We start from the raw sequence: 14640 nt of genomic DNA, 5'->3' as shown, positions 1-14640 counted from the left end.
ATGGAGCAACACCTCAGGTTGCAAAAACAAGTCAGGCTGTGTGCAAATTTTTAAGAAAATGACTGCTTCTCAATATATTTGATAACTCAGAAGTCTTGTATTTTCTCAATCAGATCCATTTATTTCTCATCTAGTTTGACAAAATGTCAAACTTGGGGCGTAAACTGGTGGGTCACATCTTTGTGGCTACTTCCACAATAGTTATTATTATTAGTTTGTATTCTGAACAGGACCAGTGCCATGACAGACTGACACTGGTATCCCCACAGCAATGAAATAAGCATGGCTAAAAATAAAAAGATAGTTAATCATATTATCTCAAAGGATCTACAATAGAATCAGGAGCGTTGGGGATACTAGGAGTCTGAGGCTGAGTGGCTGCACACATTGCTTCATCAGTAATCACACATTTATTTTTATTCATCAAATAAAATAGATTTAGTTAATTCAGCTAATAAAGGTCATACACAGGATAAAATAGAAAACACATTTGTGAAATTATTTAAAGTTTTCAGACTTTCAAACTGCATTATTCAAGAAATTCAAAGGTAAGACTAAAGGTAATGCATTTCTACATTACGTTAAATAAACCACTAAATATAATTAAAAGACATCTCTGCGGCTGTTTAGCCTTGTTTGGCTGACTGTTCTGGATTCATTGCATTTTAATTATAAATCCGAGTCCGAGCTGTTCCAGCCAGTCACACACAAGCCAACAGAGCATGCATTTTCTGTAAGATGAACAGACTATCTGTTACACATTTCAGTGATCCTGTAGTTATTATTAACTGAATTCTGCTCGAGACAGGAAGCAGGACTACGAAGTGTCATTGTGATTCATCTGATGTCAAGAACCTATCGCTTCCTTATACAAATTTGGTATCATCTGTATGATTTAGAGAAAGCAACCCACTGCTTTTCCCAAGTAAAGAGCTAATTAACCCATTGCTACCAGAATACAAGCATTTTGTCCAGAGATAATTAACTTACAGGACTGAAAATGTAATTTCATCCATGACCGCAACTGACCTCCATGCAAAACCATGTGAGGACAGGAACAATATTAGATAATGTTGCCATGTAACCAGTGGCGTCAGACTGGAGGGGTAAACAGTACAATTTACCCAGGGCCCACTGCAGGGTGGGGCCTCTCAAAATCCTTGACTGAAAAGTTTTTTTGTTTTCATAATTTTTAAATTTCTAATTAACTAATAATTAAAGTCAGTTAGCCTGAATGAATGTGCAGAGACAATGAATTTTGCATTACAATAAGAATGGATTCTTTAGGGGCCAAATAGTCCCTCTAAAATTTATGCAAAATAGTTTAGTCCGCACCTTGAACTGGTTCTTTCAACCAAGTTACATGCAGAGTGCAGCCAGACAACCAGAGGAGAAAGTCCTATATTTCCCGAAGAAAGTGAAGTCTGGATACCAGAAAAGGGAGAGAGAGAACACAAAGAGTACAAAAATTAAGTGAGGGGCAGCTTCTTTTTAATTTCATAGAGATGAGAGGTGAGCAGCACCTGAACTAACGCAGTCTGAGCTGATAGCAGCAGTTGTTTATAGGCAGCTCGTTAGGATTCATGTAGAGACAATACAGATTTATTACTATCAGACATTCATCAAAGATTTTACGGCAAATCATTTGATGTTACAGTAAAAAACAGATTAACTTTGTATCAATATTTTACTCCTTACCCAGTGACTAGTCATGACATATTTTATATCAACGAATTCATTGTAATTTCAGGATTGTGATGATGCCACTGTCATCATGTTATCTGAAAAATGCAACAGACCCTGAAGTCTGTAATGCTGATAACAAATGATCTACCATTTTTTTTTTAAATTAATAAAATAGGAGGAGAATTTTCCAACCTAAGGCCACAATGACTGATAAAGTCAGAGTCTGATTATTATATGTTGGTGCTTTTGAGTCAGATTTAACACCTTATAACAATATCCAACCTGGAAAAAGGGAAATCTTTTAATAATTACTGAATTATTTCAATCACTGCATTAACTACAAAAACAAGGGAGTAACATGAACCAGAAAGCTGCCCAGCCTGCATGTTATAAGACACAGAAGTTTACAGGCAGACAGGTGGTACAATACAAAACATGACTCATGTGTTTGTTGGTGTAGCCTAGCAACAAGTTTATTGTATAACAATCATACATACTGAATCTTTTAGTACCACTTTAACATTGTAACATAAGTATTAGCAAAGTTTAACATCATGAACCACAGATCAGGGAAACAATGAAAACTTGCAGGATACCGGCCTTTGAGGACTGGAGTGTGACACCCCTGCGTAAGATCATATTTATTATCTTTTTCTTATACCATGGGAAATGTAATAGGTGAGAACTAATGATTAAATCCACATAGCAACTCACCAAGATGGTTTGTATATAGGGCCCAGAATTCCATGCACATAACACACCTTTCAGTCAACTTCTAAATTTTAGTCATATAACTTGAAGCTGGCAGCATGCTCATGCACTGCGTTCATCAGCAGCCAAACATCGATTGATGCACCTCTAAACAGCAATGACAGTAACATACTAAACTTATAACTTACTGTTTTGATAATGTGTACAAAAAACACAAGTATGTGAATAAAATAATCCAAGTATGTTTGTTTAATATATGATACAAAAGTGTGTCCTATTTATAAAACAAAAATATATAACTTTATTTTTTTTAATGTAAATTAACACAAAATGATGCCTTGATTCATCTTTCCACAGGTTTGTCTATATACAGTAAGGGTAAGCAAGAACATAGGTTTTAACTTCAGTGGTGAGTCCAGGTAAAGTGCTTATACTCTCTGCTCCATGTGTGTGTATAAAAGCTCTCCTGCACATCTGCTTCAGGCGCTCTGGACGCTGTTTGCGATAAGGCTCTGTTAGCTTACATGGTGAACTGGTGTAATAAGCTAGCAGAGCGAAGAGTGAAGCAAAAGTCCTGTGGCTGCCATACAGATTGAAGAGAAGGTTGTTCAACTGGACACGGACACTAGTTGGGCCATCTACACTTTGGTAACTCAGTGTAAAAAAAACATCTGGCTGGCCACTGTCCCTGCAACAACAAAGCAGCATGCAATCACTTTATGCAACTAAACATAGTTTATTTGGATGGTTTGAATGAAGAAATCTAAAATAAAGAAGTGCATCAAAAGTTGCAATCAAAACTGCCAAAAAACCACAGATTTTAACAGTAAGTATTAGACTACCTGATGAGGAAAGTTCCCTGAGGCAGGTGTGTGAGTATTTTATGTGCTTCCTCCATGGTCATTGGTCCCCAGTAGTAACCGCTGTGCAGGAGCTGCTGGTATGTGCGTTTCACAAGATTATATTCCGCTTCGCTGCTGAATGGATGGAGGTGTGTCGGCAAGCTTTCAATGTCCACTTCAGTCACTGCCTTCAAAAGTCAGAAATAGTCAGTCAACATGTTCACATGACATAATCTGAAATGCTTTTACTCACACAAATGAAACGGTTTTCTGCAGACTTTCTGATAAAACACAGCTGACCTCACTGCACACAGAAATGCAGATTACTCCTAAACTAGCTTTCTGACCTTAAAAATATGTATTTCTGACCCATTTTAATGGCACAGTGACATTTATTATAAGCATTGCTGGAGCTGTTGTTGCCCAACCGCATTCCAAAGCTGAGAAACTGCACTTCACAACTTTTTGTTCCAGCTTGGAGCATCACATTACAGCTGAGTTTCGCTTTACAGAGTTGCGTCATAGGCCAGCAACTGGATATCAGCACACTGGCCGCATGCCATGGCTTATTTATCAAAGAAATGCAAGAGAACAGTATCGGAGGTAGAGAGAAAAAGAAAGGGACAGGACATAGATAAGAAAAGAGGCAGCATGGGATTGACTTAGTGGCCAGAGAGACGTATGCAAGATGCAAGAATTAGCCGTCATTTAGGGGGCACCTTACAGAAATGTACTAAAGCTCAGTAGAGCTTCTTTAAACATTTTGAATAAAAAATATAAATAAAAAAATCCATATTTTCTTCTTTAACTTCCTTGGATTTACCTCTGAGGTTACGCTTGAGTCAAGATTGTTTGGTTGTTTACACTGGGAAAAATTACATTTACTAGGTGTTCCCAACATTATTTACTGTGAGGATATTACATTGAGACACATTCAATCCACTTCGTGGTAGATCAACATTAAATAATTAAACTGTTTTTAAAGCAGTATTTTTGAAATAACATACAACTATTTAAAGATGTTTTAAATTAATCCCATTCCTAATTCATTCACTCAATATGAATGTCATTTTGTGCTGTTTCACTGTGTTTGAGGTGTAAAACTTTCTAGATTCTAGATGCATGTCCACATGTAGAAGATTCTGCATGAATACTATGACAGCATAAATAACTAAGTTTGCAGCCTTTACAAAATTATTTCATTTTCAGTTCAGTTGGGTTACTTTGCATTGCTGCAACAATCCAAAAAGAAGAAGTGATACTGTGCAACTATCAGTGGGTGCACATTTGTGGGGAGTAAAAATTACAACCAATGTCAATTTAACATTTAACATTTATGTATCAGGGCACATAACACATAACATATTACATTGTGTCATTATTAAGAAGCAGTGTGGTAAAATCTAGGTACACCCTCACTGCCTTTACAGGGATTAAGAAGGTAACTAATAAGCCAGGTTGCTGACTAAATAATGTTTAATTAAATGATTAAATAAGCACCTCTATAAAAGCATAGTTTTGTTAGGGGCATTTAGGTGTGTGTTAACACAATGCCAAGGAAGGAAAACATCAGTAATCATCTGGGAAGAGTTGTAAAGCCATTTCCAAACAACCAAGAGTTCATCATTTCACAGCAAGAAAGATGATTCACAAGCAGAAAATATTCAAGAATCTGTCCAGGAGTCAATGTTCCATGAAGTTCGTTCGAAAATCAAAATCCCACAACGCTCAGAGACTCATGAAACCCAAGAGCTTCATCTTAGACTAATACTTTCTCCCAGACCTCTGCAATCTAAAGGAACACAGCCAGCTTGACTAATCAACCAGGAATCCAGGATGTGCTGCTATCTTCACCTTCCAGCTCAGACAGCAGGAAGAGAATTACTATATCTGTTTTTTTCTATTAATAGAGGAGAATCTGGGGTTTCACCAGCCACTGAAGATCTTGGTACAAACTGGCCTCACAAACTTTTTGTAATAGAAACTACTTTACCTGGACTCCGCAGCCAAAGTAGAGCACAGTTAAAGGACTTGTAATGAAGCTCGCTCCCTGCCCCCCTCACTCATGATGCCATCCCATAAACTAATGTGAACCTCAGCATTCTAAAACACGGATTTACAGTTTTCTGACTTTTCTGAAAAAATAATGGCAAACTTACAGTTTCTTTTCTATTGAATAATGTCATTTCATTCTTCTTTTTTCTTCTCCTTATTCTTTCACTTTTATTATTTCCCAATCTCAGAGCTTGTTGTTTTTTTTGCTTCATTTGTTATGCAAAGAAAAGCAACAGTCAGAACGGCTGCAAGTACCTCCCAGAATTAAACCACTTTACAATTAAACCACTTTAACCTAAAACTAATAAAAAAGCAACTTTGTTTTTCACTTTCAGTTTTCCATTATCAAAGTATAACCTCAGGATTTACTCTTCATTTCCTTCTAGTTAGTTAATTTTTAAAGAAATTTTATTAGGCCAACGATAACAAGAACCTAAAAGAGACGCAGCAAACAATAACACTGGTCTGCACGTTGCAATGTTTAGCAGAACACTTCACCCTGTGCAGCACTAACTTGTAGTGTAAAAGTTCAAAGTCCACTACGGTCAGATATGTGTTGTTTGAAGCTGCCAAAAAACTGCCATACTATTATAAACACACAACTCTGGAGCTTGTAACGCCCAGTCAAAACAATAATGTGCACAAGTGATCATTAATAGAGATTAAACTCAGTCCAAATATGCATGCTTTTTCTTTGTAGAAGTAAAAATAAATAATTTATACTAGATAACATTAGAGACAATACTTTAAATATTTAGTCTGATGCAGATATTTACACAATTATTTGGCATGATAAATAAAATGCTTTGGGATTTATTGTTTTTGTTATATTGAGTTTCACCAGATTAAAAATCTACATATACTCAGCTGTAGTTTGAGCCAAGCTGTTGTTCCACATGGAGTAATAAATAATTTTGTATCCTTCAAAGATTAAGCAACTGTTTAAAGAAGTTTTGAAGCACTTATATTTTCCATTTCGCTAGCCTCACTTTAATTTAATTACTATGCCAAGAGGTAAAAAATGCACAATATGCTAAACATTAGCTGCTAAAATGTTTTTTCTTTTAATTCTCTCATGTCAGATTGTTGTTTCTTTTACTGCTCATAACATTAAATAATAAAATCCTTGTGTTTGATTTCTTTATTTATCTAACTACAGCCACCTGTCCTCTGCTCATAGAAATAAAATCCACAACTGAGTGAGTGAGCAGGCCTCTGTGAGTACTGACCAGGCTCCGGGATTCAGGATCCTCCTCGCATCTGAGGTTCTTCAGGAGTAAATCTAGCCTCTCTGAGGACTCTCTGCTCTCTGGTTGAACTTTCTCTGAGCTCTGTGATTGTTCAGGGCTCTCTGTGTCTTGAGGGAGTGGACTGGTTTGTAAGGATGCTCCGTTCAGACTGTCTCTGACCATCCTAGCATAGAAAATCCTCTTCTTGCTCGCCTGCGGCACCAGTTCCTTCTCTCACAGGCAGATCCTCCATCGCTGACTCTTTTCTGCTCAGTCATTGGGCGCTCAGTCTCTTTGAGACTCCATGCTGCTCAGACTTAAACTGAGACGTACTATGAGGATCACAAAGAAGTGGAATATTCGAAGGAAGCTGAGGCTGAGTGTATTCTGTCAGCCGTCACTGAAACACAGCTGAAATAGAGAAGCAAACCCAGAAAATCATGGTTAAAACCCTTTATTTCACTTTATGAGCTTATTTCATCATCACCAAACTGTTTCATTACATTTCATCACAAATGTTTTTTTATCTAAACATCAAATATTCATGAAGCAACATAGTCATTCCTATATTGATTGTCACCTGTTGAGTATTTGTTTAGTTTTGTTTTTAGTTTTCAACAAATGGAGGCTAAAGAGGATATGACTTGCAAAAACTCAGCAAATATGAAAGCCAGCATATTAGCCACAGTATGCACTTCCTGCACATTTTTGATTCCACACTATATAATGAGCCAAAATAAATCAGCTCAAACGTAACCATCCAGTTAGTCTCCTACAATGTAATTATTGTAATATGACATCCCCAGCTGACTGTATCTGTTGGCTTATTAGAGTTTTACAGCTGATTTACTCAAAGTAATAAGAACATAAACAACAAACATACCAAGCTGAGAGCCATTGAAATGTTAAATGGGTCCACCACACAATTAAGGATCAGGTGAGAAACAATGGAACTGTGTTTGTACATCATCAATCACTGCGAAGGTCGTGTTTGACTTTCACTTTCTTGTCGGACAAGCGGGACAAGAATGAAGAGGAAAAAAAAGAGAAAAATCATGGTTTTTACTCTATTGTCAGGAATAGTTAATATTTCAGGTTGTATGTACATATAATGATTTTCTTTAAATTTCAGTCAATTTTATTCTAAAAATAATTCCAATATCCAGTATGAATTCAATAAATTTGTCAAGCTTAATGAGGTGGTAAAACGATTGGAGTACTTTATTATAGCAATTCAATAAATACAAAAAAACACAAACTTATCAAATTACTAATTTTTTTATACTAAGTTTTTTTTTTTAATGACCTCACACTAATGTCCATCACAGAGGGGATTGTCATGTGACAGAGGTTTCTGCTGTTTTGGTTCTGTTTCATAATCATGAAACACTGAGTCTGAAGTGTAACTTAGTGGTTTTTTGAGACGCCCAGTGGATGCAGATAAGGAGTCTGCACTGAAGAGATCCAGATGAAAGTCAGAAATGTTCACTGTGTAATTTCAGAAAACAATACTGAACTTAAAAACAACGTATAGAAAATGTGTAAATGTCCAAATAATTGCAAGTATTTGCTGGAGTAATTTCCCTCAATGATGCACATTTTTCTGCTGCCAAATAAATGCACCTAGAAATCTGGTGAGTTTTAATCAAAAGGAGAAAAAAAAGCTTCTTTCTCCATTAAATTGAGAATCCAAACTTGAGAGTACTCACTTGAAGTGGAACCTGGTAGAGTCCTGATAACAGTGAGCTGCTAGCAGCTTGTTCCCAGTAGAAGATCGCAACGTTGTCATCAGCAACATGACATTACTTTCAGTTCTGATTGAGGCGGAGCTCCAGTTCAACAGATAATTTAACAGTCGGCGACGGGTTAATCCATAAGGATTACTTTACAATCCGTTGTGTTAACAAATTTTTTTTTAGCTCGCAGTCAGTCACGCGCATGCGCACGCAAGCCAACCTCAATCAGGTGTTCTGCTGAACATACTTTCACTTTCTCTTACCCTCAGCTTCACAGAAATCACGTGATTTCCAGCAGCACTTTTTTTTTTTTTGTGATTAGTTTAGAGCTACTTATAGCTTAAAATGCAAAAGTAAATACACTATTACAATATGTGTTCATAATTTATCTTTATAAATTGCACCCACACCGTTTTTTTACTACACAACGTTTTTTTTTTTTTTTTTTTTTGTTTTTTTTACAGCATCTGCAAACAGATGCTTTTATACATTTTGGCACTGAGATTTGAAATCATTGCAACACAATGAGACTAAATCTGATAGTTTCAGCTTTTCTTTCATGCAACCATAATGCATGTGTCTTTCTATGGATAAATCATTAGATGCTTCAAGGAAACCTAAAGCAGTCTCAGATTTAAAATCAGTTTAATGAAATGTACCCTTCAACTACTTGGTAATATACCATCTAAATGTCAAATGTTTGTGCACTGGTCTGCAGTATTGGAGAAAATAAACGCTTTTTGCACAACACTGTAGCTTGGGGATCTGCCGGGGCTTTAACGTTATCTTCAGTTCTGTTTTTTCTACTGCAGTTTTTAGTTTAGTTTATGAGTTTGGTACTGTTAAATAGAAAATTCCAGGTCACTCTTTAATTAGCAAATCTTCTGCAGTCTGCAATATTATATGTAGAGTAAATGTGACTGCGAACCACAGAGTTCCAAGTGAGGCATTTTACTTTCTCTTTTAAGGTCTGTTGTTGAGCTTTTGGTTTCCTCTTATAATAACCGAGAAGTTCACATTTGAGTTCACTAATTGTTCTTGTGGATTCATTTCCTTGTTATGCCAGCATTTCAACAGAACTGGGCAACAAGATAAACAAATTGCATAAAAAAAAACCGAAACAAAATATTACAAATGCCTGCCGCTGCATTTATTTATGATGTAAACTATTCAGAGATTATTTATTAAAGCATGTCAGTGCAAATATAACAACAGAACCAATAAAAATATGCTCATGATTTAATTATTGTTAGTTTGCTTAGGGAGAATTACACCAACCACAACCCAGTTATTTAAGAATTTTGTTGTTTGGTGTGAGGAGTCTCATCTCCAGCTTAATATATCTAAAAAAATGTTTTGCTGATTGACTTTGGGAAGAAACTTAAAAAAAAGGAACTAACTTTAATGAAAGGTCAGACCATAGAGTGTGTGCAGTCATATAAATATCTTGGACGCATGACTGATTAAAACTTTTGAGGCTAACTGTGAAGTAGTGTGTAAAAAGACTCACCTATGTTTCTATTGTTTGAGGAAATAGTCTCAATCTTACATTGACTGATCAATAACAACCATGCTCTAGTATGTTTTTAGTCTTTTTCTTTGGTGTCTTGGTTCAGTCACACTTCTCCGAAAGATAAAACTTCCTTGAATCAACTAGTTACGTTGTCAGGTCCACTAATTGGCAAGCCTTAGCTTTATCCAGCATACCTGTATACTAAGCAGCTGCAGAGGATAGCTAAATCCTCTAAATGATGATTCTCACCCTCTGCACAGTGAATTTCAGCTTCTCCTCTCCGGACAGAGATTCCGAGTCCCAAGGTGAAGAGCAAAACAGATTTGTTCCTGCTGCTATTGTATTTTTAAATTTATTTATTTATTAATCCTGGCTTAATGAAGGTCTCTTTAATGTGTCTTATGCTTTTTATGCTTTACTGTTGGAACCTTGAGCATGTTGTGAATGTGTGTTTCTGTCCTGTGACCAGCGTGTCTAACTGGTTGTTATATCTCACTGACTGAAAAAACAAATATGGGTAAAAATAACCTGAATCTGAACCATGATTCAGGACATTGGGATCGAGTGGCAAAGCAAACATGCCTTGCTGCCATGGTAACCAAACTCACTTTTCCTAATATCATGAAATAATTAAGTAAATATTAGTTAAACACATTTATTAACAACATAAACAAGGTAGCTTGCATTCCATAACTTTCCCAGACTTAGAGGTGCCATGTCATTTTCTTCATTCCATAAATAATAGGGAGTGAAGATAATCATGGCTGGTAGAGGTGGGCCTTTCAGGCCACTGATGTGGATGTCTGTTCTTCTTTGTGTTGTCTGTGCATCATGTAGGCTGCTGCTGCTACCACCAAGATCCCATAAGTAGCCAAGACACACTGCAAAGAGAGGGACACATTTCTGAATGCTGGGATTCAGAACAACAAATGACAAAATTTGTTATATGTGCATGTTTTGTACATTTCGGCGACCCTTCAGCGTGTAGCTGTTGAAGTATTTCCTACAACCAGTCAGCTCCACGGACGATGGGGCCTCAATGCCAAATAGTTGTTTCTGAAACACACACAAAGAAGAACATACAGCAACAGTTAAAAGAAGCCCTGGAGTCAAAACACTTTATATTTTTCCACATTTTGTCATTACATGAAATGATTAAAATGCCTTTACAAAGATAAGTGGCGAAGCATGTCACAAACACATCCTGCACACAGCTCGTGTTAAGTAAACCACTCTTTTCCATCAAAATGAATGTGAAAGCAACACTGTAAATGGTTGAAACTCCTATTCAGTTCATGAAAAAGACCACAACCCGATTCTGTTTGTAATTCAGACAAGTGCATACACACAGCTTTTTAGTGAGAAGCTGAGCACATATAGAAAACAGGCCCTTTTCTGAAGGATGAAGTCACTGTAAGGACAACACGGTTGGTTGGATTTGCATGTGTGACATGCTGCTCATCTCCACTGCTTGACTCCAGTGTGATATTTGATAGCACACACTGACATAAAACGACACCACCACTGCCTTGCCTGTACAAATAGGCTAAGGCAAGCATAACAAAGGCAACATCTTTGTGGTCTTAAAATGAGATTTGTGTGAAAATGGTTTTAGACTTAGGGAGAAAACTTGACGGTAAAATTTCCTCTTGAAGCTAATTGTGCAAAACAAACAAACAAAAAAAGAAGCAAACAGAAAACGGAACAAAAAAACAAAACAAAAAGAATCTCAGTTTTCTCAATCGAAGAATACATCAAACCAAACCTTTTCTTCCATAACTGGGGGAACATCTAGGGGAAACATTTCTAGACATATTGTGCTCAAAGTACTTTGTTGTGTTGCAGAACTGAGGAACTGGAGGTCAACATCACAACACTCTTATACTGCCACAAAATGGTTAGCTTATCATGGCATGAAGACTTGAAACATGCAAAAACTGCTAGCTAGTTACCTAAAAATTACCATGCCAAACTCAAGAGCTTGAACAAAGACTTCTTTTTCTTGATTGTTTCCTTTATCTAACTCTGACAATAAGTTTTTTTATGGTTTCATGGAGACCAGTGATTAAGTGTTTCCTGGAGAAATAAGTCATCTCAGTTCCTGCTGCTGTATTTTAGACTTTTGCAGCCTGTTCAACAAAGACATGCAAGACTATCCTGAACCCCCCGAAAAGAGACATGGTCTATGCCTATCTTCTGCTGCTTGACTTTAAGTTTGGGCTTGACATTCAGGCCATATCTTTGATCAACCCCAACCAGCCCATCCAATGAAATCACCTTCAACCAGGCGTGGAAAAACTTCTACTGGTACACAACTGAATCAGAAAGGAATTAGAGATATAGATCACTACAAAGTGAGTGAGCCTACTCTGGATACCAACATATTCTCTGCAATACACAACCTTAGAAAACCATTGAAGATGTTGATGACTCATCCTGCACTCAGGGAGTATAGTAACTCTTTGTTTTATTAAACACTTACATTGTTAAGCCCTAATCCTTGTACAGGATCAGGCCATTGTAGCTGACCAATCAGAGTAGGCTTTTCTGTAGCTAGAGTAAGAGGAAGCGAAGTAGGCCTCCATAACTTCTCTTTTTCACGAAATATGTAAAGGACACTCTGTTAGTCAGTTTATGAGAATTTTAAATATAGCTTGAAAGTTCGCTCTGTTGAGACAGTGTGGGCGTAAATCAGCTGCTAGATTTTCCCCACCGGGGGGTGTGACTGTGACTTATGCATGGATTTGTTGTTTTCACTAATGAGATGGTTGTGGTTTGACTTTTAGTAGGATTCTTCATTGGGCCTAAACCCTGCAGGTTGGCCATCATTTTTTGGAACTTTAGTTTCGTTGCTCCTGACTTTGAAACTCTTTTTTTTTTTCATGTGCTGCTTAGACAGGTTTACAAAATAAAAAAATAAACAAATTATTTAATTAATTAATGTAAATTCGCATTAATCTAACAAGATGGTATTTGATTAGCATATTTTAACATTTTTGTGTTTCACATTAAATCAAGCGTGTGAACCAATTAGCACATTGAAAACAAAATCTTCTTACAGTGTATCATATTTATTTAAAAAATTAATTAAAATCCATGAGGTGAAGCATTCATCTATAATGTTAGGATGTTCAAGCATGCATGTGAAGAGGGAAACAGTGACCATTATGAACATTAGACTTGCATGAAGTTTGCTGGGGCAAGGAGAGCCGTGGGGGGGGCACCGAGTTAACAAGACTGCTCTGCACAGTAATGCTGATTCCTCTATCAATTTTTGCAAGAAAGATAAGACTGTATCTATGTTTTACAAAGATATATCTATCTTTGTAAAATTTCTAAATTTGATTATATTGTGTTCAGAATTTTTTATAGATGAAATTAGAAATACACCTAAACAATTTTAATGATCAAATGTTGGTTGGTATTTTATATATTTTATTTTTTACAAAACTACCTGTGTTTCGGTAGTGACTATTCTGTTACGGTAGTAAATTTTAGCCAATAACATAATTCACATTAGAATGAATGAATGAATGAATGTTGTCAACCTTAACTTCAACGTCTGACACCTTTTTCTATACTTTTCCTCCCTCTTCTTTATTTTTTTAATCTTCAGCTTGCTCTTTCAGAGCCTTAACCTTGGTGTAGGCTCTGGTGTTTGCTCTGGTGCTGTCTCAGACATCAGCCTGTTGTTTGAGAACTCGCATTGGAGGTGCTAGGTGGTGTAGAAGTCAGTAGAAATGGGATTTATGGCTCTTTGAAAGGAGCCGGATCTTGAGGAGCCGTTCCTTTCAAAGAGCCATTCAAAAGACTGGCTCGTTCTTACAGTATCTTAAAAAATTCACAATATGTAAGAATGACAAACAATCAATATATGTACCTACATAAAATCTACTATACAAGATTTAAAAAATTATAGGAAAAATATAGATTGAAAAAAGGATACACCTGAGTGCAAATTCTAGTAAATGTTTTGGATAGAACTCAGAGTATTTGTTTCTGAACAATACTCTCAGCCCATAGATGCTTCACATGAATGGAGTGTGATGGACATCAGACTTCTATGATGTCACAAATGTGATGAAGGCAGTGTGGAAAATTAGTATATAAAAAGAAGGGCTCACAAATAAACAGCTCACAGCTTTGACTCGGTTCCCATCGTTCATTTAAAAGCGCTGTTAAAATGAATCAATTCGTTCATGAACGTCGCATCTCTAGAAGCCAGGCAAATTTTCTCAATCTCGCCCGTATTTTCACAAATCTCCGGTGATCCTGTTGTCTTTTCCTCCCTTGTGCCTTGACCCTTCTTTTCTCTCTATCTGATAAATCATTGATTGATTTCAGCTTTCCTTCTTTTCGTTTCTGATTTCTTTCTCTTTCCTTTTTAAAATATTCTTGGTATGTCATTGGGTCATTTCTTATTCCTTTCCTGTAAACGCTCTCTGCCCCCCTTTTTCCTTTTTTGGGAAGGATTTTCATGTTTCATTTCTCCCTAGGAAAATACTAGATAAAACAAAAATAAATAATGTTTGAAAACTTAAAAGTATTCTTTGGTTAAAAATAATTGACAGTAATTAATTTAGTCATTACCGAAACAATCGGGTCACAGCCATAACTTCACTATATTGTTAGTGTAGTGACTATTTTTGGTAGTGACAATTTCGGCTAATTCTTTACAAAACTCAGCAATGCTAGGCTAAAAACAGCTAGCAATCACAGATTTGAAAATATGCTCATAAACAAAAATGTAACATTTATTAATAAATACAAAAAAAGTTCTTTAGTAGCAAAAATAACATGTTCGGTAGACAGTCTTTAAAAAAAACGCTTCAATTTTCAGACTTTGAAACACAACTACTTAAAATGAT

General features: G+C 36.3%; 1 protein-coding gene across 2 annotated transcripts; it reads right to left on the bottom strand.

Annotated features, from left to right (window-relative positions):
- Positions 1 to 1492: 1492 nt before the first annotated feature.
- On the bottom strand, positions 1493 to 8460 carry LOC121639077 (suppressor of cytokine signaling 1-like). Of its 2 annotated transcripts, XM_041984261.1 has the most exons (5): positions 8233 to 8460; positions 7407 to 7528; positions 6524 to 6934; positions 3240 to 3427; positions 1493 to 3085 (listed from the first exon to the last, which is right to left on the bottom strand). In XM_041984261.1, exons 3-5 carry the CDS (start codon positions 6704 to 6706, stop codon positions 2761 to 2763), a joined length of 696 nt encoding a protein of 231 aa, XP_041840195.1. In that variant the 5' UTR covers positions 6707 to 6934; positions 7407 to 7528; positions 8233 to 8460; the 3' UTR covers positions 1493 to 2760. The 2 variants fall into 2 exon arrangements, with proteins under 2 accessions (XP_041840195.1, XP_041840194.1); XM_041984260.1 differs by lacking the exon at positions 7407 to 7528.
- Between the last annotated feature and the right edge of the window lie 6180 nt (positions 8461 to 14640).

Source organism: Melanotaenia boesemani, chromosome 4, assembly GCF_017639745.1.
Source record: "Melanotaenia boesemani isolate fMelBoe1 chromosome 4, fMelBoe1.pri, whole genome shotgun sequence".
NCBI lineage: Eukaryota > Metazoa > Chordata > Actinopteri > Atheriniformes > Melanotaeniidae > Melanotaenia > Melanotaenia boesemani.
The sequence above is the reverse complement of the archived record's forward strand: the minus strand, read 5'-3'. Positions and strand labels throughout refer to the sequence as shown.